This window comes from Drosophila busckii, chromosome 3L (assembly GCF_011750605.1).
Source record: "Drosophila busckii strain San Diego stock center, stock number 13000-0081.31 chromosome 3L, ASM1175060v1, whole genome shotgun sequence".
Taxonomy (NCBI): domain Eukaryota; kingdom Metazoa; phylum Arthropoda; class Insecta; order Diptera; family Drosophilidae; genus Drosophila; species Drosophila busckii.
The window spans coordinates 1,862,071-1,886,641 of record NC_046606.1 but is presented as its reverse complement, the minus strand read 5'-3'; the positions used below and the strand labels follow the sequence as shown (position 1 = coordinate 1,886,641).

The window sequence follows — 24,571 nt, the reverse complement described above, 5'->3', positions numbered from 1 at the left end:
AATTTGTTTTTTTCTGCTTGTTTTTTTTTTCGAAACAACTTTTATTTTTATGGCTGAACGATCTTGTAAAATATTAAGTTCCCATTCTTCAACTTTTTGTCTGCAGGCTGCGGCAGCTTAGCCAACTTTCAGGTAACAGGCAGAACGAGCTTTGGCTTTGGAAACTTTTGAGCTTGCCTGCTCAGCAGCCAGAACAGCGCTCTGGCTCTTGCTCTCTCGCTCGCACACTCACATAGATACACACACACACACTGTTGCAGAGTCTGGCACATGCGCAGTTCAACCTGCGCTCCAAACTGGTTTTGAGGGAGGAAATTGACCAGCTCTGGCACATACCAATTTCGCTCTCTCTCTCTTTGGGCCAGAGCGTGCGCCAGTCGTATTATTTTTTGTTAGTTGATTTGTATCTACCTTTGGTGCGGACGGTTCGGTCGGTCGAAACGCTGCGTTAAAAGCGCCACTAAAAGGCAAACCAGTCTTTGTTTTTGTCAAAAATTGCTGTTAAAATTTAATTAAAATTAAACAAAAACACAAAGCAAATGTAAGTGCATAATTGAGCAATGGAAATTGTGTGTAAAGCAGCATAAAAAGTGCCAAATATACAGTGGGAAAAAGTGTGAATAAAAATTTATTGATTTTCTTCAACTGAACCAAACGAAGCAGAAGAAGCAGCAACAGCACAAAAGTATAAGCTGCGCTGTAAGGTTTCCACACAAGTGTGTGTGCTTGTGTGTGAGAGCGAGTATCTGTGTGTGTTGTGCATTTTGTATGTGTGTGTGCGTTAAAATTTCATTGTTGTTATTGTTATTTAGTAGTATTTGTGAGTTCTAGCCAACTTAAAAGCGCACAGCACCCAATAAGCTAAAAAAAAGCAGCAGCAGCTAAAGGCGAAGAACTGGCAAAAGAAGTGGCATAAAATACACACACAAGCAAAGCGTTTTGTATGTGTGTAGCTGTGGGTGTGTTAGTGCTGTTGTGCTATATAAAAAAAATATAAGGAAAAGCGCTTGAGTTTTATAGTTGGTAACAACTTTTAAATCTTCATTTACATAGACATAAATTTTAGGCAGAATTTTTGAATTGATTTCATTGAGTAGTTCAAATGCCGCTTCTTCTTCTTCTATCACGCGCTTCCGCAGTGGCTCTAAGCACGCGCTCTCTCACTTTTATGTGTAGCGCTCTCTCTCTCTCTTTCTGTGTCTTTGCCTGCGCTGACGTTTTTGCGTGGGTCGTCGCCCAACATCTCTTGTAATTTTTTGTTATTTGCGCTTTTGCTTTTATCTTTCACACGAGGAGAGCGCGCGGGGGGTTTGAGGGTTTGACGCCAATGCGACTGGCCATGCCTGCACCCCCGCTTAGAATTCAATCACACGCAAATACAATTACAGTGCCGTATCCTGGGCTGATCAACTGGGCTATTGATTAAATTTGCTGTATACCCTGCAAACAAAAAAAAGTAAAACAAACTTAACCCACAAAAGAGCGGCGCGTAGATTAGTTTAATTACTTTCGCTGAACAAAGTGTAGAGATAACAAATACTGGATGGAGCTGCTCGTAAAACTGAATGGCATGTGCTTAGTCGTGTATGCCCAACTTTTGATTTCTTTGTTTCATTCATAAGTAGCTTAGTGGAGTGTGTGAACTTTGAACTTATCAATCTCATTTCGCGTCTACAGCCGCCTACCAGCAACGCCGACAACATCATCCATTGCCATGCCCACTTTGCCGTAGGGCGTTAGCAAGTGCAGCCCTAAAAATAACACACACACACACACTACACCTACATACACTAATCAACAACAAAGCTAACGGACAATGCAGCCATTCAGCGACAGCATAAGCAAAAGTCGCGATGATTTGGTTCATTTGGCCGCCTCCAGGCAGCAGCAGCAGCAGCAGCAACAACTCTACAGCCAGCGCAGACATCATGGCAGCAGTCCGAATCTATCTTTGGATCAAACCGACAATTTGCGCAGAAGGTGAGTGCTATTCCATATTTAGAAAATAAATGCCAAGAAAGTTATTGGTCAAGGTCAGGTGCGTGCACATTGCGTGGGCGTAATTATAAGATTATTACAGTTACATGCAAGTCCAATTATTTTTATTTATAGTTGCTATCAATCAGATGTAGGGATGTTTTGCTCCAATTAAAAATTAGTACACGTGCAAAATGCACTTTATTATGAAATGTAAACAAATATGCACAGCAAGAAAACTTAAAGTTATGCACACGCATACTAAGACACCACCTGTCAGCAGCATTGGAAACTTGTTTCCCCGAAAAAGGTGACCAGCTAGCGCTAAGCCATAGGCAAGGCAAAAGCAGCGCGCACTTACAATGCACGCACAGCGAGGTATGGTCACTCTAACAACAACAAAAGCTGATAACACTGAACATGCCAGCCAGAGAGCAAGCAGAGGGAGAGAGCGAGAGTGAGCGTGAGCGTGAGAGCTGCTGCTGCTGATAATGTGAGCTTGTGAGCGCCGACTAAATGCTCGCGAAATTTAGTCTGCGAAAATCAATCGTTTGTGTTGGTTGTCGGTCGCTGGGGCACAATTAAACGCGTTTCGAGCCTGTCTTAGTCGCACAGTCTATCTCTGTCTAACGTGCCCGTTGCTTTTATGTGTGTGTGTGTGTACAACAAGCGCGTTATCGCCAAATCAGTGTAGCTCTGTCGCTAACTTTATTTTTGGTACGTGTATGCATACGTGTGTGTGTGTGTAACTGAGGCTGTCGCGCAGTTTTTGTTTTTGCACAGTTACAAAGGCAAACGTGTACTCCTCCAACACACATCAAACGAAAGTGTTACGCAGACGCTTCTTGTAATTACCGCAGTCGCAGCCGCCGCAGCCGCAGCAGCAACAACAACACCTTAGCCACTTACCTTGACGTCATTTTTTTTTCTGACGACAAAACGCCAAAACCATATTCATTGTTGTTATTGTTGTTGTTGGTGTTGCTGGTGTCGCTTGTTTTGGTGGCTGCCTGTGCTTGGCACGAAGCGAGCGGAACGTTTTTAATCAAGTTTTGTTGTTGTTGCTTTGTAGTCGGTGGGTTTTTTTTTTATTTATACACATATAGTGCGTAAAAAACGTCTGGGGCAAGAGAGTGAGTGTAAAAATTTGCATTTAATGCAGTGTGAACGCGTCGCTGCGCGTCTTTGCATGAATGAACGACAACAGCAACAACTAATTACAAAAACAAACAACAATTAACCGTGAAAATTAGCAAAGAAGCGCGCAAAATTTCACAATGGTCTATTACATACCGATATTCGGACGTACTGAGCCGCCGGATAAAACCATAACGAAGGAGAAAAGGTAATCAAAACAGAATTGCAGCTGCTGGACTGCTGAAATTCAATACAACATTTACCGTTATGCACAAAGAGATAAACAAAGATTGCCAACGCTGCAGAAATTGATTTGAAAAAGCTTTCGGCGCATTCTCTGAGTCACAACTGCGAGAGTTACCGTTATATGCGGTTGCACTTGCTGAGCACTCAAAACTAAGCCCAACAAATTTCCGCGTTCTATGAACGCAGCAAAACGTCGACGCCGACGCCCCCGCCCTGCCAGTACGGCCTAAACAAAGGTCAAAACGTGCTTAATTTAATGCGCTTAAATCTCATATGCATAGTATACAAAAATAACTGAAAGGTTTTTGACTTTATTTAGTCACAGCGTAACATGTGCGAGCGAGATGCCAATACGATCCACAGTGCGAGAACAAAATCTGCAAAGCGCCCATAGCCCATAGGTGTGTGTGTGGGTGTTGCGATCTGCATGTGTGTGTGTGTGTGTGTGTGTGTGCTTATCGCTGGGTAACAGGTGATTTTGCTTGTTCATGCATGTCGCACTTTCTAAGCAAGCGTTTGCTATTTTTTGATGCGCATGTATTTTTTGTCACCTGCAAAAACAAAGTTCGCTCACTCACACGCTCACCTCTCTCTTTTTGCTATTTGTGTGTGTGTTTGTTGTTTGTTTATCTTATCGTGCGCGCAAAAAAGCAAAAACAAAAACAATTATAAACATAAATTCCAAGCTGCTGTTGTTGTGTGTGTGTGTGTGTGTAAACGATCACCAATCAGTCCACATGTCCCAACTATTTATTTGCAAAGCTTTAGTTAGCCTACACACACACACACATGTATCTATATATAAACATTGATAATGGCAGTTAATTATAAAAAGTACCCACAAAAGTTTTCGATACACATTCATGAAATTGATTTATAGCCAGAGCTTTTAATAACTAGCTTTATATATTACATATAGCTATATATTGAACTTTCACCATTCTATGATTTGAATTGCAAACTGGTTTTAGCACTAAGAATTTATAAATAATGCAAATTTAATGATAAATTTTAATCTAAAAATATATGCATATGCAAATTGTTTAGAAGCCAGACAAAGCTTTTAAACGCGCAGAATGGAGTTCAGATTTATGTGCCTTACTAAAGTCTTAATTTGCTTGCAGCATGGCCTGTCTGCAGGATGAGTTTGGACATCTAGGACTGGCCGCCACAGATCTGCCCTTCAAGTCAGCGGACATTGATGCGACGGGGCCGCAGCTGCACACAAACTATGGCGAGATTACGGACAGCAGCGCGGAGAACACTTGCCAACAGCGCTGGCCACCACATGCGGGTGGTGGTGGTGGCGGCTTGGCTGGCGCCTTTGGCAGTCCGGACAAGCCCATTAACTGGATGTACGGCTTGCTGGGCTGCATGAAGCCCGTGCTGTCGTTCATTGGCAAGGCGGGCGTCATTGAGGTGAAGAGTCAGCGCAGCGAGCACTGGGAGATACCATTCGAGGCCATAACGGATCTGGAGTGGCTGGGCAGTGGAGCTCAGGGCGCTGTCTTCAGTGGCAGGCTCAAGAGCGAAACTGTGGCTGTGAAGAAAGTGAAAGAGCTCAAGGAGACGGACATTAAACATCTGCGCAAGCTCGATCATGAGAACATAATTAAATTCAAGTGAGTCGCACACAAACTTTGGCATTAGTTATTAAATCTAACTGCATTTTTGCTGTTTTAGGGGAGTTTGCACGCAATCGCCGGTGTTTTGTATTATTATGGAGTTTTGTCCGTATGGCCCGCTGCAGAATATTTTAAAGGAAGAGCAGGTTATGTTGCCGTCCCGTTTGGTCTCCTGGTCCAAACAAATAGCGCTAGGCATGCAGTATTTGCATTCACACAAGATCATACATAGAGATCTGAAAAGTCCCAAGTAAGTGTTGAAATTACAAAACTTTAAACGAATATATAATTCCTATTCTCCCTTTTTGTTTAGCATACTGATAAGTACAAACGAAGTGGTGAAAATCAGCGACTTTGGCACCAGTCGCGAGTGGAATGAGATTAGCACCAAGATGAGCTTCGCCGGCACCGTTGCCTGGATGGCACCCGAGGTTATACGCAACGAGCCCTGCTCGGAGAAGGTGGACATCTGGTCGTATGGCGTAGTGCTCTGGGAAATGCTCACCTGCGAGATACCCTACAAGGATGTGGACTCCTCGGCCATCATCTGGGGCGTGGGCAACAATTCGCTGAAGCTGCTGGTGCCCAGCACCTGCCCCGAGGGCTTCAAGCTGCTGGTGAAGCTCTGCTGGAAGAGCAAGCCACGCAATCGTCCCTCGTTCCGCCAAATACTCAGTCATCTGGACATTGCCGGGCCGGAGCTGCTGCGCAAAACGGAAAAGCAATATTTCGAGACTCAAAAGTCTTGGAAGGAGGAGGTGCGCTGCCATCTCAAGGAGATAACGCAGAACGGCACGAGCATACACAAATACGAGCAGGATCTGATTAAGCGACGCACCGCGGAGTGGCGGCATGCGCAGGACATACGCATGGTCTACGAGGATAAGTTGCAAAAGACAAATCAGCTGTTCTTCGAGCTCAGCGAGTGCATGACGCAGCTGCAGGAAAAGGAAAAGGAAATTGCCGAGTAAGCGCCACAGCAAAAATTCAATTATAAAATAATTGTTTATTAATTATTGTTTTGCTACTCTAGGCGCGAACGCAAGCTGCCTGGTGGTGGCTACAAGCAAACCCGACGCTTTGGCAATACGCTCAGGAAAATGCAGCACTATCGACGTCGACTGAATGCGCCGCCAGCAATACAATCGTCCACACCCGATCCCGAAACTACGCCAGAGGTAAGTCGCTCAGCTATGCATTGCGCATCCTTCACTAACATGCATCCCTGCAGAGTCCTGTCAAGTGCATGCTGTACGCTCAGCTGGATGGTAACTGTCAGCCCAAATCTTATTGCGCCGTGGGCAGTGGCGTGCTCGTTGGCGGCGTTTTGTCCAGCAAAAACAAAAAGACTTGGCGTCATCGACGCAACGGCTCCGGCTCCTTTGCTGCTCCGCCCAAATACAGTCCAACGCGCGATCGTCGCTACCAAAGCGAGCCGGAGAATCGCAAGGTGCAGCTGGTGGAGCGGCAGACGCAAACGGATGCCATGGATGTCAGCGAAACGGACGTCAGTCCGCTTGCCGAGCATCCAGAGGAAGTGCAGACGCAGCCGCTGCCGCCCACGCATCGCCAACTGCCGCTGCAGCTGCAGCGCGTGCAGCAATTGGCTCAGGCGCAGGCGCAGCAGCAGTCCAACACTTATCCGAGCAGCAGCAGCGCGCCAGTCAATGTCAACGTCAACGTCAACGCCTCCAATGGCAATTCGCTGAGCACCAGCGAGCTGACCTATCAGGATGCCTGCTCCAGTCCGGATCAGCTGATTGACGATGTGATGAACAGCAACGAGCGTCTGGACATCACCGACTGCTGCAGCGACAATGAGAATCTGGAGCGTCTGGGCCGCAAAGTCACCGAGTTTATCAACGAGAACCGCCTGTCCATACAATCGAATGCCACAGAGAACGGCAACAGTGGCGCCATATCCGCCACGGAGCTGCGCGAGGCGATTGCCAACAGCAGTCCCGCTCCCAGTCGCTGCAGCAGCACGCACAGCCGCAGAGCAACCATCAGTGTAACCGTGAGCAATGCCAATGGCGAGTGCACGCAGGAGCAGCTCAACGAGGACAGCTGGTCGGATGAGGAGGGCGAGGACACCGACTATAACTACGCGCTGCGTAGAAGAAGGTGCGTATACTTAATAATTAATAGCTCACAACTAACTTTGCTTTTCTTTGTCAGCATTGGACGCCTGCCAATTGGGCGTGGCATGCGTGCGCGACGCAGCTACAAAGCGCCGCTGTCTCAGAAAATTGCCATACACAAGCGCAGCGTAGTCATTGTCTCGGACGAGGAGAACACCTCGGAGTACAGTCACTCGCCATCGAGTCAACACTCGACGCTGGACAGCAATACGGATGTGCCGGCCGTGCTGCACCAGCATCAGCACCAGCAGAAGGCAAGCCACAGCTCCAGCGAGGCAGACTCCAGCGACTCCAGCGAGGAGGACGAGCAGCCAGCTTCAGCACAGACAACGACAGCTTCAACGGGTTTGCCGCCCATGCGCGCCATACGCAACAGCGACATTATATCCATACCCACATTCGAGGCTGATGGCGCCGTTAACATGGTCTAAGCTATATACCTAGTAAGATTTTCCTACAACAATTAATCGACTACCAACTAATGCCCTATATACTCAATAAGCTCCACAACTGTATGGTATTATCTATGTCGTCGTATATATACTATATATATATATATCATCTATGTTATGTTTACGTTTATGTCCGCAGTCTATATGTGCATTGTCTGTCTAGTTTTATATATACACCCTACTCTATATGCCGTCTGCAGCGTTGAGCGCTCAAACTCCATGTTCACATTACGGGTTAGGGGCAATCTTAATTCATTTCCAATTCCAATTCATTTTATATGCACCTCCTTTGCTGCAATCGTTGGATCATATTGTTTACTTTCTATAAGCTGCCTTTGTAATATATACATAGATACATACACACTATATATTATATTTAATGAACGCCGTAAATCTAGTTTAGTATTTAAGTAGTTTTTCAATCTTAAGAGCTTACAACTGCAACACGCTCCCAACAAAAGCAAAAGCAAATAGTTAAGAATCAGCCTCAGGCAACTAATAGGAAAAATGCATAATAAAATATATATATATGCAAAATAGTCAGGGATATTTTTTATATAACGAAATTTGCCAAGTTTGTAAGTATGAAACAGAGAGTACTTTTTTTTGTTTGTTTTTAAGCAGCGCATCATTTAATTTTGTAGCTCGCTTTTGCATATAAATGTACTCACAATATTTCGACTTGCACAAAATTCAAAGCTTCAGTGCCTTAAAGCAAAAAGAAATATTTAGAATCGACAAAAAAGAAAAACAAAGAATTGAATATATGTATATGTAGATAACTGTAATACTGCTAAACGCGGCTATGACGTGGAAAATGTGCGCTTTTCTCACAAAACACTCAAACTAAGTCTATTTGGTCCGGTCTACGCTGCTCGAAGGCGCACAGCACGCTGCAAAAGAGAAAATTCTACAAATTTAAAATATTTCTATATATACACAATATATACAACAATATATATTTACACACACTAGTTGGATGTTTAGCTTTGCTAAAAACAAAATATAACAAAAAAAAAAAGAAAATTCTCTACATTATGTAAATGCATTCCATATTAAGTTTAAATTTAACAACTCATACGAATTAGTATAAAATAAAAAATACCAAAAAAGAAAACTTAATTTGTTTTTATACGGATCACAGAAGCAGCATCAATTTTTGGCAAAAATTTTACAGTGTTACATCTTCACGTTTTTTGCAAAATATCGAAAAATCGTAAGAACCCAAGTTTGATGCAGTTTTATTCTTTATGGATCCTCACGACTTCCTACAAGCATAAAACTCTTGAAATGGACGGTCAATTTCGCTGAATACGGCCTATCAATTGCGATATTTTCCACAAAAATTTGGTCTTGTTGTTTTACTATTTTGTTCCATTAACTTCGCCAACTTGTTCACACATTTTTAGGCTCATTTTATTTGTATTTTCCGCCACCCAACATAAGGATGGTATAAATCAGTTCAATCAGATTTTTTTAAGCTGAGCTATAGCTTTGCAAAGTTGAAATTAAGCCAAAAAGTAGCTTCTTTGGCATTGTTTTTAATCCATAACTTTGTCAAAACATCTTTTTATTGATCAAACTAACAACATATTTATTTACAATCTCATGATTAAATAAAGGCAAACCTTCAGTCCGATTTTTTTTTAAATGCAGTCTATTCTTATCAAGAATCTAACAAGGCTTGAAACGCTTAAATTGAACGACTTTTCGCTGAGTTGCAGCCTATCAAAGTTTGATTATCCACAGAAATTTCGCTTTTGTTTCTTCTTCTTTGATTCCCTTTTTGTTCATCCACTTAGCCGCCAGGAATTATTTAAACATACCATACAAAATTGTACTCATTTTAATTGTGCTTATAACGCCGACATATACTGGTATAAAACAGTTCAGTCGCATTTTTTCTCGCTGAGTTACAGCCATTCAAAGGTTGGACAACGCAACCATTTGTTATTGATGTAACAATCTCTTGCGATTGAAGTAACTATTTTAAGAGCGGCGATCGTTTCTGTCTGCCAATGAAACAAATACTTACCTTAAATTGCCCGCTGTCCCGCTATAACTTAACTTATAAACTATCATCTCTTTTTTAGTTATACCCAGTTTTAAATAAAAATTTTGTTATGCATTGTTTTATTATGTATCATCTAACACCAGTGGTTGCTTGTTTTTTTACATTCAGCAACCAATGGTTGTTTGTTTTGTACATCAACAACTAAAGGTTTTGTACATCAACAACCAAATGTTGCCTGATTTGTTTTGTACATCAGCAACCATTGGTAGCTCGTTCTATGGTGCCTCTTTCTACCAATGAACTCTCAAAGTATGCAGCACATTTCTGACTGCATATCCGATGTCTCTCTTTACGCAATGCCACCCTTAAGGATGCAGCACTTTCTGCAGTGCAATGATCTATGGTCTCTCTTGTACCCTATGATACCTTTTGAACTTATTCCAATTAATCAATGTTTGCCCGCGCATGTCCAATAATGCATTGGTTGCCGCCGTGCGAGTCCTAAATCCAACTGGTTTTTTTGCCCGCATTCCAATTAATCATGTGGTTTTTGGCTGCCGTGCGTCTATACATATGGTTTGCCGCGCATTCCAATAATCGATGGTTTTGCCCCGCATTCCAATAATTCAATGTTGTTGCCGCGCATGTCCAATAATCATTCGGTTGCTGCCTGTGCAGTCCTCATAATCAATGCTTTGCCGCGCTTTCCAATAATCAATGGTTTTGGCGCGCTATCCAATAATCATTGGTTGCTGCCGTGCAGTCCTATAATCACAATGGTTTTTTTCTGCCGCGCATTCCAAAATTCAATGGTTTTGCCGCGCATTCCAAATAATCATTGGTTGCTGTGCCGTGCGAGTCCTATAGATTCAATGGTATTTGGGGCCGCGCATCTCCAATAATCAATGTTTGCTGCCGTGCAGTCCTATAATCAATGTTTGCGCCGCGCATTCCAAAATCAATGTTTTCGCCGCGCATTCCAATTAATCAATTGGTTGCTAAGCCTGTGGCAGTCCTATAGATCATATGGGTTTTTGCCGGCGATTCCAATAATCAATGGTTTTGCCGCGCATTCCAATAATCATTGGTTTTGCCGCGCATCCCAATAATCATTGGTTTTGCCGCGCATTCCAATAATCAATGGTTTGCCGCGATATCCATAATCATTGGTTTGCTGCAGTGCATCCCATAATCAAATGGTTTTTGCCCGCGCATTCCAATAATCAATAGGTTTCGCCCGCCATTCCAATAAACATTGGTTGCTGCCGTGCAGTCCTATAATCAATGGTTTTTGCGCGCATTCCAATAATCAATGGTTGCTGGCGTGCATCCCTATAATCAATAATTTAGCCGCGCATTCCAATATCATGGTTGCTGCCGTGCAGTCCATAAATCATTTGTTGCTGCCGTACAGTCCAATAACAATGGTTTTGCCGTCGCATTCCAATAACATTGGTTGCTGCCGTGCAGTCCTATAATCAATGGTGTTTTGCCGCGCATTCCAATAATACATGGTTTTTGCCGCGCATTCCAATAATTCATGGTTTTGCCGCGCATTCCTATAATCATTGGTTGCTGCCGTGCAGACCAATAATCAATGGTTTTGCCGCGCATTCAAATATGATCAATGGTTTTGCCGCGCATTCGAATAATCATTTGTTGCTGCCGTGCAGTTCTATAATGAATGGTTCTTTGCCCGCGCATTCCCAATAATCAATTGGTTTTCAGCGCGCATTCCAATAATCAATGTTTTTTGCCGCCCATTCCTATAATCAATGTTTTTGCCGCGCAATTCCAATAATCATTGGTTTTGCCGCGCATCCCAATAATCATTGGTTGCTGCCAAATAATCAATGTTTTGCCGCGGCATTCCTACAATCACTGGTTTTGCGCCGCGCATTCCAATAATCATGTGGTTGCTGCCGTGCAGTCCTATAAGATGTTTTTGCCGCGCATTCCAATAATCAATTGGTTTTGCCGCGCATTCCAATAATCAATGGTTTTGCCGCGCATCCAATAATCAATGGTTGCTCGCCGTGCAGCCTATATCGAAATGGTTTTGCCGCGCAATTCCAATAATCAATGGTTTTGCCGCGCATTCCAATAATCATTGGTTTTTGCCGCGCATTCCAATAATCAATGGTTTTGCCCGCATTCCAACAATCAATGTTTTGGCCCGCGCATCCAATAACATTGGTTGCTGCCGGGTGCAGTCTATAACACCTGGTTTTGCCGCGCAATTCCATAATCAATGGTGTTTTGCCGCGCATTCCAATAATCAATGGTTTTGCCGCGCAATTCCAATAATCATTGGTTGCTGCCGGGCAGGCCTTTAATCAATTGGATTTTGCCGCGCATTCCATATAATCAAATGGTTTTTGCCGCGCATTCCAATAATCTATGGTTGCTGCCGTGCAGTCCTATAATCAATGTTTTTTTTTGCCGCGCATTCCAATAATCAATGTTTTGCCGCGCATTCCATATTCAATGGTTGCTGCCGTGTATTCCAATAATCAATGGTTGCTGCCGAGTGCAGTCCTAATATATCAATGTTTTTGCGCCGCCATTCAATAATCAAGTGGTTTTACCGCGCATTCCAATATCAATTGGTTTTGCCGCGCAATTCCAATAACATCTTGGTTTGCTGCCTGCCTGTGTCGATAATCAATGGTTGGTGCCGCGCATTCCAATAAAATATTGGTTCTGGGCCGTGCAGTCCTATAAATTCAATGGTTTTCCCGCATTCCAATAATAAATTGGTTTGCTGCTCTGTGCAGTCCTTATAATCAATGGTTTGGCCGCGCATTCAATAATCATTGGTTGCTTGCCGTGGCAGTCCCTATATAATGGTTTTGCCGCCGCATTCCACATAATCAATCGGTTTTGCGCCACATTCGCAATAATCATTGGTATTCTGGCCGTTCACGTCCCTAATAATCAATGTTTTGCCGCGCATTCCCCAAAAATCATTGGTTGCTGCCGTGGCATCCTACTAATCCAATGGTTTTGCCGCGCCATTCCAATAATCAAAGTGTTTTGGCCGCGCATTCCAATATCAAAATGGTGTAGACGCGCATTCCAATAATTATTGGTTGCTGCCGTGCAGTCCCTATAAATCAATGTTTTTGCCGCTCGCAATTCCAATAATCCAATTGGTTTTGCCTGCTGCATTCCGCTATAATCAATGGTTTTGCGCGCATTCCAATAATCATTTGTTGTTGCCGTGCAGTCCTATAATCAATGGTTTTGGCCGCAACATTCCAATTAACATTGGTTTTGCTGCCGTGCAGTCCCTATCATCAATGTTTTTGCTCGCGCAAATCCAATAACAATTGTTTTGCCGCACATTCCAATAATCCATTGTTGCTGCCGTGCAGTTCCTATAATCATGGTTTTGCGGCCGCCGCAGTTCCAATAATCATTGTTGCTGCCGTGCACGTTCCTATAATCAAATGGTTGCCGCGCATTTCCAATAATTATTGGTTGCGCCGTGAGTTCCTAATAATCAATGGTTTTTGCTGCGCATTCAAATCATTGGTTCTAGACGTGCAGGTCCCTATAATTCATGTTTTTTGCCGCGCATTCCAAATCATTCACTGGTTGCCGCGCTTCCAAGTAATCATTCTGGTATTGCTGCCGTGCTAGTCCTAATAATCAATGGTTTTGCTCTGCGCAGTTCCAATATCATTGTTGCCCTGCCGTGCAGTTCTCCCTATAATCAATGGTTTGCCGCGCATTCCAATAAATCAATGGTTTGCAGCGCATTCCAATAATCAATGGTTTTGCCGCGTATTCCAATTCCAATAATCAATCGTTTTGCCGCGCAAGACAAATAATCATTGGTTGCTGCCGGGCAGTCTAATCAATGGTTTGCCGCGCATTCCAATATCAATGTTTTGCCGGGGCGCATTCAATAAATCTTGGTTGCTGCCAGTGCAGTCCTATAACTGCAATGGTTTTTTTTGCCTGCGCATTCATAATCATTGTTTGCTGCCTGCAGTCCTATAAGCATGGTTTGCCAGCGCATTCCAATAATCATGTTTGCCGCGGTGCAGTTTCTATATATCAATGTTTTGCCCCGCGCATTCCAATAAGTGCCATTGGTTGCTGCCGTGCAAGTCCTATATCAATGGTTTTTCCGGCGCATTCCTAATAATCAAGCTGGTTTTGCCGCGCGATTCCAATAATCATTGTTGCTGGCCAGTGCAGTCCTAATAATCAATTGGTTTTGCCGGCGGGCAATAATTTCCGATCACCACTGGTTCTTGCCGCGCATTCCAAAATCAATGGTTTTGCCGCGTGCAGGTGCCTTTAATCAATGGTTTTGGCCGCGCAACATTCCAATAATCAATGGTTTTTTTGCCGCGCAATTCCAATAATCATTGTTGCTGCCGTGCAGTCCTAAAATCAATGGTTTTGGCCGCGCATTCCAATATCCAATGGTTTTGCCGCGCATTCCAATAAATCATTGGTTGCGGCGGCAGTTCTATAACAATGTTTTGCCAGCGCATGCCAATAATTGTGTGATTTGGCCGCCGCGCATGTCCAATAAATGCAATGGTTTTGCCGCGGCAATTGTCCCATAATCAAGTTTGGCCGGCAATTCCAATAATCCATTGGTTGCCTGCCGCAAGTCCTTAATCAAATGGTTTGTGCCGGCGATTCCATAATCAAAGTGTTTTGGCAGCGCAATTTCCAATTAATCAATGGTTGCTGCCGTGCAGTCCAATAATCAATGGTTTTGCCGCGGCTTCCAATAATCAATGGTTTTGCGCGCATCCAATATATTGTTGCTGCCGAGCCATTCAACATCAATGGTTTTTTGCCCGCGCATATCCAATCAATCATTGGTTTCGCCGTGCAGTCCTATATCAATGTTTTGCCGCGCATTCCAATAATTCAATCGGTTTCGCCGCGCAAGTCCAATATCAATGGTTTTGGCCGCGCATTCCAATAATCATTGTTGTTGCCGTGCAGTCCCCCTATATATCAATGGTTTTTGCGCGCATTCCAATAATCAATGGTTTTGCAGCGCATTCCAGATAGATCAATGTTTGCAGCGCATTCCAATATATGTGCTGCCCGTGCCGAGCGCTATAATCAATGGTTTTGCCGCGCAGTCCAACAATCAAATGGTTTTGGCCGCGCATTCCAGATAATCATTGGTTTGCTGCGGCGGCAGTCCCTAATAATTCAATGGTTTTGCCGCCGCAATTCCAATAATCAATGGTTTTGCCCGCCTGCATCTTCCAATAATTCAACTGGTTTTGACCGCGCATTCCAGATAATCATTGTTGCTGCCGCCATTCACAACAATCAATGTTTTGCCCGCGCATTCCCAATAATCATCTGGTTTGTCTGCCGCGCATTCCAATAATCAATGGTTTTGCCGCGCATTCCAATAATCAATGGTTTTGCCGCGCATTCCAATAATCAAATGTGTTGGCGCGCATTCCAATATATTGGTTGCTGCCGTGCATTCCTATAATCAATGTTTTGCCGCGCATTCCAATAATCATTGTTGTTGCCGTGCAGTCCAATAATCAATGGTTTTGCCAAGCGCATTCCAAATAATCAATGGTTTGCCGCGCATTCCATATAATCATTGTTTGCTGCCGTGCAGTCCTATAATCAATGGTTTTTGCCGCGCATTCCAATAATCAATGTTTTGCCGCGCATTTCCAATAATCAATTGGTGCTGCCGTGCCAGTCCTATTAAATCATGGTTTTGCCCCAGCGCAATGTCCAATAATCAATGTTTGCCGCTGCATTGCCAAATAAATCGAATGGTTGTGCCGCGCATCTCCCAAAATCATTGTTCTGCCCGTGCAGTCCTAAATCAATGGTTTCGCGCAATTCCCAATAATGGTTTTGCCTGCGCATTCCAATAATACATTGGTTGCTGCCGTGCAGTCCTATATAATCAATGGTTTTGGCCGCGCATCCACATGTCATGTGTTGCTGCGTGCAAGTCCATAACAATGGTTTTGGCCGGCATGTCCAATAATCAACGGTTTTTGCCGCGCATTCCAATAACATTGGTTGCTGCGGTGCAGTCCAATAATCAATGGTTTGCCGCGCATTCCAATAATGAATGGTTGCTGCCGTGCCCTAATAAGCAAAATAGGTTTTGCCGCGCATTCCAATAATCATTGGTTGCGGCGCGCATGCCCATAAATCTTTGGTGTTGCCGCGCATTCCAATAATCAATTGGTTTTGCCGCGCATGTCCAATAGATCAATGGTTTTGGCCCGCGCATTCCAATAATTCATTGGTTGCTGCCGGCCAGTCCTATATCAATGTTTTGCAAGCGCATTCCAAATAATCATTGGTGCTCGGCCTGTGCTCCATATGCAATGTTTTGCTGCGCATATCCCAATAATCACCATGGTTTTGCCGCGCCATTCCAATATCATTGGTTGCTGCCGTCAGTCCTATAATCATTGGTTTTTGCGCGCATTTCCAATAAATTGGTTGCTGCCGTGCAGTCCTATAATCAATGTTTTGCCGCGCATTCCAATTATCAATGGTTTTTGCCGCGCATTCGCAATAATCATTGGTTTTCTGCCGCAGTCCCATAAATCAACTGTTTTGGCCGCGCAATTCCTATAATCAATGATTTTGCCGCGCATTCCAATATCCAATTGTTGCTGCCGTGCAGTCCAATAATCAAATGGTTTTGCCGCGCATTCAATAATCAATGGTTTTTGCCCGCGCTTCAATAATCGGTTGGTTGCCTGCCGTGCATCAATAATTAAGATGTCTGCCGTGACAGTCCCAAATAATCGTTGGTTGCTGTCCTTACTCAAGGTTTTATTGAAAAAGAGACCATCATCATGTCACTGCAGAAAAAGTGCTGCCATACCTTAGGTCATTGGTTGTTTGAGTAAATAAACAATGCAAACAATTTTTTATTTAAACTGGGTATAACTAAGAATTGGATGATAGTTATAAGTAAGTATAGCGGACAGACGGGGCAAGTAAGGTAAGTATTTGTTCATTGGCAGACAGAAACGATCGCCGCTCTTAAAATAGTTACTTCAATCGCAAGAGATTGTTACATCAATAACAAATGGTTGCGTTGTCCAACCTTTGAATGGCTGTAACTCAGCGAGAAAAAATGCGACTGAACTGTTTTATACCAGTATATGTCGGCGTTATAAGCACAATTAAAATGAGTACAATTTTGTATGGTATGTTTAAATAATTCCTTGGCTAAGTTATGAACAAAAAAGTAATCAAAGAAACGAAATTTCTGTGGATAATCAAACTTTGATAGGCTGCAACTCAGCGAAAAGTCGTTCAATTTAAGCGTTTCAAGCCTTGTTAGATTCTTGATAAGAATAGACTGCATTTAAAAAAAAATCGGACTGAAGAGTGGTTTTTTTAAGATTGTAAATAAACATATGTTGTTAAGTTTGATCAATAAAAAGATTGTTTTGACAAATAGGCAATAAAACATGCAAAAAATGTACTTTTTGCTAATTCAAACTTTCAAAGCTATAGCTTTCCAGCGATCCAATGTCTATACCCTTATGTTGGCGTGGAAAGTACAATTAAAATTAGTATAAGAAATTTATGATTTAATAATTTATTGGCGAAGTTATGAACAAAATGAGTGAACAAACAAAACAATTTGTAAAATATCGCACCCTTTGATAGGCCGTAAAATTCAGCGAATTGCGTCCGATTTCAGAGTTTCTTGCTAGAACTCGTGAGATGCATAAGAATAAAACTGCAATCAAACTTGGAAGTTTTAACATTTTCGATATTTTGGCATAAAAACGTGTATGTAACCTGTAATTTTCTTATCACTTTATAACTTTGAGAAGCTATATCTCAGCCAAAATAAATCGGACTGAAGAATTCTTAGGCTTAATTTAATCATGAGATTGTACATAAACAAATGCTGTTAGGTTCGATCAATAAAAAAATAGTTTTGGCAAAGTTTTGTTTACAAAATCCATATAATATCATAGTTTAGTTTAAATAATTGTAAATAGTTAAGGCTCCTTGTACCATATCTCACTTTCCAATTGTTAAATTACTATTACTTTAAAAAAAAATATAAATAAATTAGTCAAGCTATGCAAAATATAGTAAGTATTCAAGTTGAGTATTGAATGAATCAGGGATTGTATTTAAACATTTTTATTGAGAGCCCTAGAGTCAGTATTGTATTAAACTTTCAGCTTAATTGACTCTGCAACATTTTCTTGGCTAAAACGATTTGCATTTTTTATACAAAAGTACAATTTTAAAACAATGAATTTTGAAAAGGAATAACAGAAATGTAAAAGATTTTGTAAGCTAGGCCGCGCAGCTCAGCAGACTTTCAAACTGCTGCTCCTTTTCCACAGGCAAGTTGAGCATTTTCATGGCACGCAACTCGCGTGAATCAATCATATAGCAGACCACGTCGGACTGACAACGAAAGGGCAGCAGACCCGCAGTGCCATAGCTTAGATCCAAATGCCTAAAGCGATCCACATTGCAGGTGCAGCCGTCAAATAAATAAAAAGCATGGCGATCATGTAGATTAGTGGGCATTTTAAAGACCACAAAGTTGCCCCAAGGTGTCATGATGAGCACACGATTTGCCACATTGAAAGCCGAGTTGAGTAAACGATGCAGGCTCTCCACAGTGCCGCTCTCAGAGCCAGCAATGGCCAAATTGTAAGGAAATTTTGTATACACCGGATAGCTGATGTCTTTGGAGGAGTTTTCCGAACTTTCCGATACGTTGGCACAATCAGCAGCCGTTTGGCATGCGGCATTCGATTTGCGCTTAGCAGCTTGACATTTGCACTCAAATGTCTTGGGGCGCTGCAACTGGCAAGGCTCCTTCTTGGCTGATTTATCTTTCCAAAAATCTTTTGCTGGTTTTATGTCGTCTTTTTTGTCGGCAGCCATAGTTGCCTGCCGCTTGTCATTTATTGTCACACCCAAGGGTATCTGATGCTTCTCCATAGCGCGCTGGGCAGCTTTTGATAGCGCGCCACCAGCAACTCGTTGGGACTTGGGGTCGATTGGAGTAGCTACGATGCGAATGCCACCTGCTGCTGGACGATTGGTGTCTATTGTCACCTTCTTGGCTGCCAACTGCTTATTGGCCTTCACTGCTTTCTTTTGCTGCTGCTTCTCCTCTTCTTGCTCTTCTTCGCCTTCATCCTCGTCCAGCTTGTCGAAGTCCTTCTCATCGAGCAGCTTGAATTTCTCTATGTCGAAACCATCCTCCGTCTCGCTCACCAAGTCAGGCTCATAGTCGCTAATCTCACCCAATATGCTTTCACAATTGTTAAGCTCAACGGGAAAACCAATTGCTTCATTTAGTGACAACACCTCCAGGTCCACATCCTTTGGCAACGGCCTCAATGAATAGCCTGCTGGACATTTAACCAAATTCTTGATGTGCACGACGTGTATATTGAAGGGCGCCTGCCGATTCGACTCCTTGAGCAGCTGATGAAACACGCTGAGCAGCGTGGGCAGATCACGAAACATGCGCACTGTAGCCCATTTGGTTACCTCATCCTCGCTGGTCTGCAGTGCGGGACTAATGACTGTATGGCGATAGGGATCGAGTAGATAGTAAAAGTCATCCTTGCGCCAAAGCGCATACATTTGATTATTGATTTGAAACAAGGCATTGCTATGCTTATCCAAAGCGCGGCGTATCTCATATTCAAAATCGTTGCCCTGCAAGCAGCAAGTGTTAGACAGAAGCTCATAGTTTGCATTGCATGCTCACCTGGTAGCGTATGCCACAGCTCCATCTGCCTGAAGCATAGTTTGGCAACAGACGTAGCTCCATAAGAAACTGACCGAGGCGCAGCTGTGTTGGAAACGTGTCCAAGTCAATGGGCAAACGTTCCTGCACACTTGCGCCCCAACAGCTACGACAGAGCTCGACGCCGTAGCACATAAGGCGATCAAACATGTTCGTATTCCACCCGGCGGGATGATCAATTTTGGAGGCCAATATAGCGGCCACGCCCACCATTAGGCTGCTGTGATTACGCAATGTTTCCTTGGGATTCATAGACAAATGCAGCGTGCTCTTCAGATACGCATAGTTCTTGTTAATAACACTGTACTGGACATCGCGCTGATTGGAATCGCGCAAAAAGATGCGACCATCCGGCGTGACCAGACGCACCACACACAGCTCCCGTATGGTAAACTGATCAGTGGAGCTGTGGCTGCTCAAGTTGGTTATCAAATGCGTAACATTGCTGAGATTCTGCACGCAGACAACCGTGGCCAAGCCATTAAAGCGCACGCTGACCAGATCCGCGGCACGGCGTCCCTTAACATCCAGCACAAAATAGAATTTGCGGCGACGCCAGATGAGCAGGTAGCCACCTTTGCTTAGGAACAAACCATGATAGCTCTTGCGAAAGAATTGTTGCAGCATAGACTTCAGCTGCTTCATTTGGTGCATGCTATGCTCTGGGTCCGTACCCCTAAACGCCGGCGATAGTTCTATGGTAAAACTATGTCCTTCTAGCTTAAATTTACGACTGACGCGCTGCTCTATATTTGTATAAACCTGTGACCTGGGCAGGCCCTCTGCATCTGCCTCGGAGCTCTCTTGAAACAGATCCTCGCCCTCGCGCAGCAGCTTGTCTATGTTCTCACCACTCCACTGCCGCTCAGGCAGCACATAGATTAGCGCGAATGCCTTTAGGTAAGTAGCAAAGTCTTGGGCAAATGTCATTTCATGCATCTCCTCCTCCATGCATGCGCAGGGTCGCACTACGGGACGCGTGGAGAAGGCTGCGCCCACTGCAGGACCCATCGAATCGGCCTCCACTCGCGAACGCTTTGGTATTTCTTTGCATTGCTCAGCCAAATCCTCACGCTTAGGAGCATAGTCCCAACTGTCGCATGGATAGTTCTGGCAATATTTGTACTCCACGCACTTGAGGCAGCTGTTCAAAGAGATAAAATAGAATGAGTAGTGAATCTTAGCGGTATAACTTAACTCACCTGTTAGATTTGCTATAAATGGAGCGCTGTCGAGAGCAGTTGCATTGACTGGTTGGTTTGCTTTGGCAGCTTTGCCATTTCGTCTTCGACATTATTGCAATTTATATTTATTTATTTTTAACTTTATGTATATTTTTTTTTGCTTAGCCGTGAAAATTTAAGATTCTCTTCTGTATTAGACGCAAAAATTTTGATAAGGTTTCTCGAATTTGACACTAGATTTTGAATTAAAATTTCACGGCTACTTTTTCATTTGTTTAGTTGTTAAAAATAAATTATATATTCTTTAAGCTTACAAAATAAAACAATATTGTAATTTCTGAGTAAAGTATAGATAAATTTAATGGGTATAACTGCAATAAGTTTTTAAATTATATTACTTAATTAAAGAGCTTTGTTTGTGGGCAGGTAATCTTACAAGTCTCTGCGTGTGTGTGTGAGTTTTACAGTTAGACTGTTCTATAGCTGCATCAACATTCCATGGCAAGTGAATTTGAGTTCTCATTGAGCGCCTTGACACCGTTCTCCATGGGCATGGCCAGACTATTATCATCCATGGCGGCATCGTGATGAATTGCCGCCGAAGATGTGGACGGTCCGTCTTCGTGCATCATTTGTGCATCGTGTCCATTCTCCAGACCATTGCCATTGGTGTTGCCATCATCCCAGTTGATCTTGAAGCGCGTCACACGCGGCTTGCTGGCGAGTATGTTGCGTGTGAGTTTGTCGAACAAAGGCTTGGGTGGCGGATTTTCGCGCATTTCCTGGTCGGCATAGTCATTGTTCACATAGTAGCCCACGCGCACAAATTCTTGGCCTCGATAGGAGCAGGTAAGAAGCACAATAGTTACGCCAACCGCATCGGGTTCAGGTATTTTGCTGACATCCGGCGCATCAGCTTGAAAGACGAATATGTGACGACCCTCGGGCACGGGGCCAACGTAAATAGTGTCCAGCACTTGGTCATGCTCCTCGGACTCAGCCGAGCCCACATAAATCATTTTCCATTCAAGATCTTCCTTCAGCTCCTCAATGCACTCAAACGTCAGCTCAAACTGGAACGGATTGAAGAAGCTGCTCGGGTTGTCCAGCACCACTACGTTTGTGATATGCACCTTGGCCATGTTAACTGTACTTGGATTGTGTGGAGACTCTTCTGAACAATAATGACGATGACGCTAATGAAAGCGGCGCGGTTTTGTGCGGTGCGCTTTTCTTTTGTCGTTGACGCTTTCCAATTTCACAAATTTAGTAAACTCAGCGCCTTCGCAGTCAGCAATACAATTTCTGTCTATTTATAATAAATTTACGTTTTTAAATGACAATTATATTATTAATTTGATTGACCGAACTTGTTTGTTGCAAGGAAATTTCAGAATAGCAGCTGATGACTTCCCGCCAGTTTTTATTGTGACTAAGGAAACAGTATAAGCAGTATATACTAGAACTAACAACTATCATCCACAATATTTTTCATTGTCGTGAGCGATATATCGATACCTGATACCTTGCACTTGCTCAAAAGCAAACAACTGATTGTTAAAATGTTGCAAAACAAAACAAACAAATAAACTCGGCAATATTTTTTGTTATAAATAACTTTACTAATTAATTAATCAAAATGAGCACCAGTGGCTTTCATTTCGAAATCAAGCTAAAACGAGAAAATAAGGTTTATTATGAAAATGTAAGTTGAACACTATAAGAAACGCCAATGATATTATGCAAATTAACTTTTTTGATTAGGAAATGCTAGTGGGTTGCGTACAGTTCCAGTGTCCAGCAGAGACAAAACATGAAGGTATACAGCTAACACTAGATGCCATTGTAAATCTACAGCTGAGTACCAAGACAGTCGGCTTATTTGATGCCTTATACAATTCTGTAAAGCCCATTACATTGCTGCAGAACAGCCTGGAGCTGTCGGCGCCCGGAAAACTATCTGCTGGCAACTCAGAGTTCCACTTTGAGTTGCCCCTGGTCTGTAAAAAGGAGCCACGCAGACTTTATGAAACCTATCACGGCATATTTATTAGCATCAACTATCAGTTGAAGTGCGATGTAAAGCGTAATTTCCTGGGAAAATCCTTGCAGAAAGTGCAGCAGTTTTGCGTGCAATACAAGCCCAATCCGTTTGATGATGAATCGCCCAAGTTTATGCCCTTCAGCCTGAGCATGAGCAATGTAAAGGATCGCGTGACCATGCCAAGATTTCTTATTACGGGCCGCTTGGATCGTAGCGAATACTGTGTAACGATGCCAATTACGGGGAATCTGACTATACAACATACGGATACGCCTATCAAGTCCATAGAGCTGCAACTAGTGCGCGTGGAAACATGCGGCTGCGATGAGGGATACTCCAAAGATGCCACTGAAGTGCAGACCATACAAATAGCCGATGGCAATGTAATGCCCAAGCTGGAGATACCTATTTACATGGTGTTGCCACGACTATTTACTTGTCCCACGCTGTTGACAAAGAATTTTAAAATCGGTGCGTTAAACATAAACCTAATTGATAATTTTTTATGTATATTTTACATTACTTACAGAATTTGAGCTGAATCTGGTGGTGGTCTTCAAAGAGGACACTGTAAGCGAGAACTTTAAAATAGTCTTAAGACGTGCCGTTGGTCCCTTGCCGAGTAAGCTGACAACTGCAGGTCGCTGAATCAACAAAATTAGCTTTATACACAAAATGAATCTTTAATGTACTTCACATTGCCAATGTATAGTCTGTAAGCATAAAATAAAACGTTACAAACAAAAAATTCAAGTTGCTGGCGTTGCCAGCTGACTTTGAAAAGAATAAAATATACTGAAAATACCAAAAACAAAGCGCGAGTTTGAATTAGCATTTGAATTTCTAAAATCAGCTTAAAGCAGTTACTGTTATGCGAAACAAACAAAAATATATGTTTATTTGATGTACGAGCTTATGCAAAAAGCAATGAACGCAAATCTTTGTAACGCGTTGCTTAAGAAGTCGCCATCTTTTGTTTTCAATTGGATTATTATCTTTCAATTTGCAACAGCTGCCAAAACAAACTTCACCCAAGGCAATGCTACTGAAAGAATGTATGTATGCATGTTTAAAATGATATATGGCTGTGTGTGTATATTTTGGAGTTTAAGGTAGCAGCGCGTATAGTATATATTATTCTTATTTTCGTTAGTGCTGCTGCTGCTACTGCTGCTGCTGCTGCTGAGAGCGTCTGCTACCGGTAAGTGCATATCAATTTCCTGCTTGGCATCGTTGCAAGAACTTTAAATCTTTAATAAGCACGTGTGCGTGGTGATGTTTATATATGTAGTAGGTGTGTATGTGTATATAAGTCTGTGTTGCGCTCATTTGCACACATAAGATTTGCTTTTTATGCTACATATATAAATTACTTAGCATAAAATGCCAAGTTGCTTGCCTTGCTGCTTGTGGGGTGTAGGGTCCAGCTCTTTTACATTCAATATATAAATACATATATAAATATTTGTTGCCTACACACAGACATACATACATACATACATACATATGTATGTATGGGTGGAAGGAGAGATAGTGAAGGCAGACGACAGCGTAACAAGTTTCAAGTTCACTAAATTATGTACGCACACACACACACACACACTTGAGCACGTATGTATGTATGTTAGTATATATTTATTCCACTTGGCGGCGTAACTTTCTTGCAAGCACTCACACATACAAACTTATTTATTTAAGACAAATAACAACAAAAAATATATTACCAAAAAAAAAACTGTTGCTTTCTTACTCACGACAATGGCAAGGGGCGACGGCGGGTAGAGAGCGACGCTTTCAAACTGAAATTGAGTTGAGAAGCTGCCTTTCCGCTCACACACACACACACACACACACTCACACGCATACACTGTCTGTCCCTCCAACGCTATTTCCTTTAGTCAGGCTGCAATTTGTGTGTCACCAAATGTACCACTAACAAAAGCATCCACTGACAAACTTTT

General features: G+C 42.9%; 4 protein-coding genes across 7 annotated transcripts; 2 read left to right on the top strand and 2 right to left on the bottom strand.

Annotated features, from left to right (window-relative positions):
* The first annotated feature begins 442 nt into the window (after positions 1 to 442).
* Positions 443 to 8,554, top strand: LOC108600691 (mitogen-activated protein kinase kinase kinase 13). 4 transcript variants are annotated; one of them, XM_017988405.1, is made up of 8 exons: positions 443 to 541; positions 1,678 to 1,980; positions 4,485 to 4,982; positions 5,044 to 5,235; positions 5,299 to 5,952; positions 6,019 to 6,163; positions 6,217 to 7,109; positions 7,164 to 8,554. In XM_017988405.1, the coding sequence occupies exons 2-8, from the start codon at positions 1,817 to 1,819 to the stop codon at positions 7,555 to 7,557; spliced, it is 2,940 nt and encodes a 979-aa protein (XP_017843894.1). In that variant the 5' UTR covers positions 443 to 541; positions 1,678 to 1,816; the 3' UTR covers positions 7,558 to 8,554. The 4 variants fall into 4 exon arrangements, with proteins under 4 accessions (XP_017843894.1, XP_017843895.1, XP_017843897.1 ...); XM_017988408.1 differs by lacking the exons at positions 443 to 541; positions 1,678 to 1,980 and adding exons at positions 2,524 to 2,694; positions 3,050 to 3,322; XM_017988406.1 differs by lacking the exon at positions 443 to 541 and having other exon boundaries at positions 1,572 to 1,980.
* Positions 8,555 to 17,727: 9,173 nt separating this feature from the next.
* Positions 17,728 to 20,737, bottom strand: LOC108601144 (CG4669). The gene is made up of 3 exons (XM_017989072.1): positions 20,585 to 20,737; positions 19,344 to 20,526; positions 17,728 to 19,291 (listed from the first exon to the last, which is right to left on the bottom strand). The coding sequence occupies exons 1-3, from the start codon at positions 20,674 to 20,676 to the stop codon at positions 17,903 to 17,905; spliced, it is 2,664 nt and encodes an 887-aa protein (XP_017844561.1). The 5' UTR covers positions 20,677 to 20,737; the 3' UTR covers positions 17,728 to 17,902.
* Positions 20,738 to 20,949: 212 nt separating this feature from the next.
* On the bottom strand, positions 20,950 to 21,948 carry LOC108598994 (histone chaperone asf1). The gene has a single exon (XM_017985769.2). The coding sequence runs from the start codon at positions 21,706 to 21,708 to the stop codon at positions 21,055 to 21,057; it is 654 nt and encodes a 217-aa protein (XP_017841258.1). The 5' UTR covers positions 21,709 to 21,948; the 3' UTR covers positions 20,950 to 21,054.
* Positions 21,949 to 22,157: 209 nt separating this feature from the next.
* LOC108599044 (vacuolar protein sorting-associated protein 26C) lies at positions 22,158 to 23,410 on the top strand. Its single transcript, XM_017985824.1, has 3 exons — positions 22,158 to 22,271; positions 22,331 to 23,081; positions 23,140 to 23,410. The coding sequence occupies exons 1-3, from the start codon at positions 22,206 to 22,208 to the stop codon at positions 23,256 to 23,258; spliced, it is 936 nt and encodes a 311-aa protein (XP_017841313.1). The 5' UTR covers positions 22,158 to 22,205; the 3' UTR covers positions 23,259 to 23,410.
* The last annotated feature ends 1,161 nt before the right edge of the window (positions 23,411 to 24,571 follow it).

What these genes read in the sequence shown, in the direction of transcription:
- LOC108600691 (XM_017988405.1), top strand. Translation starts at nt 1,817, where the DNA reads ATGCAGCCATTCAGCGACAGCATAAGCAAAAGTCGCGATGATTTGGTT. An exon ending in GAGAACATAATTAAATTCAA is followed by an intron (nt 4,983 to 5,043) that starts GTGAGTCGCACA and finishes TTGCTGTTTTAG; the next exon opens with GGGAGTTTGCACGCAATCGC. An exon ending in TACGCGCTGCGTAGAAGAAG is followed by an intron (nt 7,110 to 7,163) that starts GTGCGTATACTT and finishes TTTCTTTGTCAG; the next exon opens with CATTGGACGCCTGCCAATTG.
- LOC108601144 (XM_017989072.1), bottom strand. Translation starts at nt 20,676, where the DNA reads ATGTCGAAGACGAAATGGCAAAGCTGCCAAAGCAAACCAACCAGTCAA. An exon ending in ATTTATAGCAAATCTAACAG is followed by an intron (nt 20,527 to 20,584) that starts GTGAGTTAAGTT and finishes CTCTTTGAACAG; the next exon opens with CTGCCTCAAGTGCGTGGAGT. An exon ending in GCTGTGGCATACGCTACCAG is followed by an intron (nt 19,292 to 19,343) that starts GTGAGCATGCAA and finishes TGCTGCTTGCAG; the next exon opens with GGCAACGATTTTGAATATGA.
- LOC108598994 (XM_017985769.2), bottom strand. Translation starts at nt 21,708, where the DNA reads ATGGCCAAGGTGCATATCACAAACGTAGTGGTGCTGGACAACCCGAGC.
- LOC108599044 (XM_017985824.1), top strand. Translation starts at nt 22,206, where the DNA reads ATGAGCACCAGTGGCTTTCATTTCGAAATCAAGCTAAAACGAGAAAAT. An exon ending in ATAAGGTTTATTATGAAAAT is followed by an intron (nt 22,272 to 22,330) that starts GTAAGTTGAACA and finishes TTTTTTGATTAG; the next exon opens with GAAATGCTAGTGGGTTGCGT. An exon ending in GACAAAGAATTTTAAAATCG is followed by an intron (nt 23,082 to 23,139) that starts GTGCGTTAAACA and finishes CATTACTTACAG; the next exon opens with AATTTGAGCTGAATCTGGTG.